Raw genomic sequence first — 6,425 nt, 5'->3', positions numbered from 1 at the left:
TTAATATTTTTTTTAGTCTTTTAAGATATACCAAAATAAGATAAAACATAATAAGCAAAACAACCTGCTATGTAAGTAGTAACTGAGTTACTAAGACATGAAAAATAAGTATAATTATTAATCATGATGATCAATCCAAACCAAAAACTAAAACATAAATAAAATAGTATAAATATGTGACATATTCAACAAAATGACATAAACTATATATTAGTTGTCTATTGTGAACTAGAAGAAACAAAACACTCTAAAATTTAAACATGTTTGCTTCATGGATTTAGAGTAAAATTACTGCTTTTGCTTGATCTTCCATTTATTGTGCAATGATTGATCCTTTTCTTGCTTGTGGTTTAAAGTCTGGTTTGGGCCGCCTAATTGAACTTGACCATCTAGTTGTAGGAATTGGCATGAACTCCATGAACCTTGAAGTAGTTCCCAAAGAGCATCTTGTATGGTTTGAGGTGTCACATTGTGGAGCAATTAAAAAATTAGAGATGATGGTCTTACTGATAGTTGCACATTTAATGTTGGTGACCTCACAAGTGATTGAGCATGTGGTGGTAGTTGAGTAGCATTTTGAGTGGTTGGTGGAGGTCTTTTTAAATTCTTTTTTTTAGGGGGTCTTTTTGTACTTGGTAGCCTGAACGAAGGAAACCTAATTGAAACAGAAACAGATTATGGAATTGTTGGAGTTTCCTGCAACAGTTGGTGCATATTAGTGTCATATAAAAATAAATTATAAAATTCAGTAGTTAAGCACATTACTAGATGGACTTTCAGGAGTTGAGCTGCTGTTGTTTCAAATGCTTCAATAGCTTTCATTATTTCCTCCCAGAACATTTTTTATAATCTTGTTGCCTCCTTTTTATCATCCACAGCAGCTCCATCAGCAGGAGGTTGTTGAGTTCAACTTTGTCCTCCATTATTTCAAGTCATTGCTTCTTTTTTCTTGGGACAACTACGACTGTTGTGACCAGTCTGCAATACAAAATATATGCATATAAAAGTGTCATCAATTATAATACTAAGTTAAGTAGGGATGAATTTGTATACTTTTAAGCAATATTTACAGGTGATGAGACCATGTTTTTTGGAACCCTATGAAGATTTGGGTTGACCTCTTTTGGTCCATCATTCTTTTTGTTTCTTTTCAACTTTGGTCTTCCAATTTGTTTTTTGTAAGTTGGGGTAATATTAGAGGTAAATTCACGTGTTGCCAGTATTTTGACTTGGTATAGGCTGGATAACAAACTGGTATGTGCTATTATATGTTTCCATAGAGAATTAATTGTGTGCATGTTCTTTTGGTCTCTTATTCTGGTATGCAAGAAAAGCACATGCATGCTTACAGGGTAATGCAGTTAGTTGCCAACTACATGTTCACTTTTCAATATTTACCATAACCTTGTGTGGTAAGCACTGAACTTCGTAAATGTTTTTTAGGATTATCTTCTGTGAAAAATGGCTTCCACTCGTTACTTTTCATTTTCTCTTTCTCCAACATACTCTGCTGCACAGAAGTGATGACTCCATTATATCCCACCGAGATCTTCTTATTTCTAGAAATGATGTTAATCATATAACACTTTTTCAAACATAGTTATAATTGACTTCCCTCTCATTTTCTTGATTCTAGAGTTAAATGACTCGCAATTATTGTTCGTGTAATTATCCAATTTTGGATATTTGCTAAAATCTGACCTACTTCATTAATTTGAGAGAATTCTGTTCAGATACTCCCAAGCATGGGGATTAACCCATTTGATCTTATTCATAACAGCATTAAACTCCTAAGACGTTGTGACTTTGACATATTTTCACATAGCTATTTTCAATTCTATGTCTATCTACTGTTTCCTAAAATTTTGTCATATGTGCATAGTATAAAATATGTGATGTGCTCCTGGTGTTAAGGAAGATTGAAAGGTAATTAAATTGGGTTAAATGGATACATTTGCCTTCTAAATGCTTATTTATAGTTCTTGGAAGGTTACTTTTGAAACTTGGGTGGGTATATTTAGGAGTTCTGTGGTCATTTTTAGTTGGTTACTGTTTTTTGTAATAGGGTGAATATTTTTGTCTTGTACCTCATCTTCTGTTTGGGCCTCCAGTCTAAGCATGTCAGTATCCTCGTTGTGAGTATTACCTGGTTTTGTCTTACTCAGTTTCAACAGTCTCTTTGTTCTATTTTTTTCTTTGGAGTTGGAGTTCTCCTGACACAGAATTTAAGTCTATGCTTAATTGAAGTCCTACAAATATTTAAAATATCAATTTCTGGTTCAGGAGCTTTGTTTTCTTCTACGAACTCAGAAAAGTTAACTGGATGCTCAGTGAATAGTTCAACTCTCCTCCCATTAGCATTAGCTATTTCGTACATGGTCACAATATCCATGTCAAATCTCAGCAATTTTAACCCACCATCCAACTCTTTTTCAAATTGCAGCCAATAAAACTCGTCCACATCAGTATACTCTATATCTTTTACTAAGTCAGTTATAAAGAACCTATCTAAAGTATTCACATTCACTCTTTCAATCTCCGTTGTCTCACCGCCAATATATGCCAACTTCCTATCACCATCCTTTTTAAACCTTTTTCTGTGACTAATAACTAATGTAATGTGGATGGTAGCCATCTGCATAGAGATATATACAGACAACAAAGTAGAATGTCAAAATTAGATCAAAATTAATACAAACAAACTTTAATTAAAATTCTAAATCGACAACTATACATCTAAAACCGAGAAATTAACATCAGAGAGATGATATATTACTAACCTATGAATGACATCACGCACTTCTAAAAAGTAAGATGTTCCACACTAACAAGTATCCTCTCTTCAATATGATGATTATCGTTTGCAGCTAACCCACACAGAAATGGGATGGGATGTAATGTTTGAGTGAAGAAGAACATTTTGTCACTTCTAAAACTTTTACCTGTGTTTTGTGAAATGCCTGAATATGAATAGTCTATTCATGATTTTTAATTTCTATTTTTTAAAATAAATTTCTAACTACCATTTATATTTTAATACAAAATAAATTACAATTTTTATGTATAAAAACTCTCAAATCACGTAACGCCGTAATGTTAACACCAGCTAATGATTAGTTAATTTTGTTACACGGATGTCATTATTGATAAATACATTTGATAATTTCTTTCTATTATGAATAAATTTATCAGCATTTTTAACTCTCATATATAGAAATGGTATTTTATTCTAAATTAAAATACTATATTTATATAAATGTTTTTATTTAAAGACAAAATAAAATCTTATCAGAAAAAATATGTAAGAATTTAACTAAATTAATTAACATAACAATAAATATAAATATTCTAAGCATATTTCTAAATATATAAAAATATTCTTACAAAAATAACCAAGAGAAACAGCCGAAGCGAGCTGTAAGACATGATTTACATTTTACGCGCAGAGGCATCCACAAGAGCAACTACGGTGTTCCCTCAACCCTGGTGTACCGAAACACAATCTGACTCTTGACTCTTCCCTCCGTAACACGTAACGTGTACGTTTTACCGGCTCACCAGGTCACCAACCCCCCTATTATGCTATAAATATCCCCATTTCCCAATTCCCACTCTTGTATCAACTAATTAACCCGCTGAAGCCGGAAGCTGAAAGCTGAAAATCAATCTGTGTCTAGAACTTTCTTGTGATTCGTGCTGTGTATGGCAGTTAGATTATTGTCAGGGCATGAGGTATCAGATCTGTGTCTTGGGAAGCCAGCACTCAGGTCCCTTTCTATCACCGACACCTTAGCTGACGCACTCTCCGCCCTAAAGAGGATCGACGACACCTTCGTCTCCGTCTGGAACTGCAACCACTCCCTTGTCAGGTCGCACTTCCCTTCTCCTCCTCCTCCTCAAGAACGATGTAAAGCCAAGGAGGACGATTGCAGGTGTGTTGGTAGGCTTTGCATGCTCGACATCATCTGTTACCTTTGCAAGCCGGAAAACCTCTCGGCTCCCGCCGCCGCGCTTCGTTCCCCAATTTCCCTTCTTATCACCGACCATTCCGCTCTCGTCAGCCATCTCGAGCCCAATGCCAGGTAATCTTCCGAATTTCTCTCATTTCCATTTCGATTTCTGTTACGTTCTTTTCTGTTAGGTCAAATTTGGGAATTCGTTGGTTGTTTTGAGCAGGCACCGCGGCGCATACGTGGCTCTGTGAAAGTGTCAATTATTATTATTATTATTATTATTATTATTATTATTATTATTATTATTATTATTATTCTGGGTTTTTGTTTGACTTGGTGCAAAAAAAATCTATGGATGCATATTCTTCTGGGATGTGAAAGTAACTCTGCTTTTTTGGACCTTTGGCTTTTTGCTATCATGTACGAATCTGCTTTACAAAAAGCAGAAAGAAAAAACAAAAAAAAAAATTAGAAGAAGAAGCAGAAGCAGAATCAAATTTGCCTTGATGAATCTAATACAGACTTAGACTTTGATAGAGAATTGAAAATTTGGAATTCGAAAAGGAAGAGGGTATTGGAGTGAAATGTTTTGGTAAATTAGAATTTTGGATGATTATTTTTTTGAAATAATTAATTTATTTTTTAAAATTTTGAAATTTGAAATTGAAAAATTTGAAATTTGAAATAACTGAATGAGAGTTTTTGAATTTAGGATAATCTGTGGAGGAATTTTTATTATTTATTTCTATTGGACTAAATAACTAGTCTATTGTAGTCATTGTCAAAATTCTTCATTGTCTCCCGAGCGGGATTCTTCGGAAAATTAGCGGATCCTTATTGCCCTGCATTAGAGACATGAAAAAAACATTGTTAGTTGGCGTCTCAATCAATTGTTTAAACAATAATTGATTTCTTAATTATTATACTACTTGCCGAGAACATAGTAGTAGTAGTATTAAAAAATTAGTAGCTAAATCCACTTTCAGCAGATCTAAGATAGATTGGTCAAAATTATATTTTATCAAATATGAATTGATTTAAGTTTTTGTGCATTGACTAAATGTTATTTAATTGTTGTTATGCAGCTTATTGGATGCTATAGATGCTATGCATGAGGGAGCACAGAACCTGGTGATACCAATTCAAAGCAGTATCAGCTCAAGGAGAAAGTCCGTTGAATCTTTGGACTCCATTTTCCATAATAACAACCGCTCCTACTGCTGGGTCACCCAAGAGGATGTGATCCGCTACCTCCTGAATGCAATCGCGGCGTTCTCACCTACGCCGGCTAGCCCAATCAACACTCTAAACGTTATTGACGATCAAAACCTCTTTGCCGTCAACTATGATGACCCTGCATCGTCTGCATTAAACCTCCTCTTGTTGTCCCTAATCCACCAAAGCTCGGTTGCCATCGTTGACCCGGAAGGCAAATTCGTCGGGGAAATCTCGCCGTTCATGCTCAATTCTTGCGACGAGGCCGTTGCGCCGGCGCTGGCCACGCTCTCAGCTGGGGACTTGATGGCCTATATTGATTGTGGTGGACCTCCGGAGGACCTTGTGCAGATTGTGAAGGAGAGGCTGGAAGAGCAGAATCTTAGTGCGGCTTTGGAGCTGCTTGGAGATGAAGGGGGGCTTTCATCTTGGTCATCGTTTTGTTCAAGTTCATCAGAGGATGATGCATCTTCCGGGAAGAATTGGAAGCTTGGAGGGTACTCTGCGAGGGTAGTGAGGAGGTCAGAGGCCATTGTTTGCTACCCGTGGAGCTCTCTGGTGGCTGTGATGATTCAGGCACTTTCACATAGGGTCAGCTATGTGTGGGTTGTAGAAGATGATGGAACCTTGACTGGGATTGTTACCTTTGAGGGCATGTTGAAAGTTTTCAGAGAACACCTCAAGTCTATGTGCTAACACACCAAGATGATGGGAAACAAATAAAAATAAAATAAAAAACACTTTAAAATCATTTGTAATTTTGTATAGACCAGACCATGCTTTGTGTTTTGTTAAAAAAAAAAAAACAAGATAACTCGGTTTGTAGCTGTGTAATCACAGTCGTTTTTGGTTGGTGAATAGAAAACAAAACGGCTCTTTTTCGTATTCTATTACTTGCATGTGCTTGGGAGTTGGGACTACGTCTTTCTTTTTATTCTTCTGGGAATGTTTTTGGAGGGATTGAATTTGGGTTCACTATATGTTTGATATTTTAATTCTCTTAATTTATTATTTTTTTAAGGGATATATATGGTATATGTCTTGTTAGTACATGTATTTTCTGACTTTGATATTCTTCTTTAAAACTTGATAAAAATTGAGAAGCAAGGCAGGGAAGGCGGGAGAGTAACTTTGCTGATTTTTTGGCTAACGGAAAATGTTAGTTGACCAAAAATATTGGTTTCTTAGTATATGGTTGATTCGACTGCACTATAAAAGTATAAACACAAGAAAAATATTGATTATCTAATATTTTTT

At 35.3% G+C, this 6,425-nt stretch overlaps 1 protein-coding gene across 1 annotated transcript; it reads left to right on the top strand.

The window, feature by feature from the left end:
- The first annotated feature begins 3,611 nt into the window (after window positions 1–3,611).
- Window positions 3,612–6,053, top strand: LOC130955349 (CBS domain-containing protein CBSX5-like). The gene is made up of 2 exons (XM_057882190.1): window positions 3,612–4,082; window positions 5,039–6,053. The coding sequence occupies exons 1-2, from the start codon at window positions 3,703–3,705 to the stop codon at window positions 5,862–5,864; spliced, it is 1,206 nt and encodes a 401-aa protein (XP_057738173.1). The 5' UTR covers window positions 3,612–3,702; the 3' UTR covers window positions 5,865–6,053.
- The last annotated feature ends 372 nt before the right edge of the window (window positions 6,054–6,425 follow it).

The sequence above is a fragment of the Arachis stenosperma genome, chromosome 10 (genome assembly GCF_014773155.1).
Source record: "Arachis stenosperma cultivar V10309 chromosome 10, arast.V10309.gnm1.PFL2, whole genome shotgun sequence".
NCBI classification, from domain to species: Eukaryota; Viridiplantae; Streptophyta; class Magnoliopsida; order Fabales; family Fabaceae; genus Arachis; species Arachis stenosperma.
This window is presented reverse-complemented; position numbering and strand designations above follow the sequence as displayed.

What these genes read in the sequence shown, in the direction of transcription:
- LOC130955349 (XM_057882190.1), top strand. Translation starts at nt 3,703, where the DNA reads ATGGCAGTTAGATTATTGTCAGGGCATGAGGTATCAGATCTGTGTCTT. An exon ending in CATCTCGAGCCCAATGCCAG is followed by an intron (nt 4,083 to 5,038) that starts GTAATCTTCCGA and finishes GTTGTTATGCAG; the next exon opens with CTTATTGGATGCTATAGATG.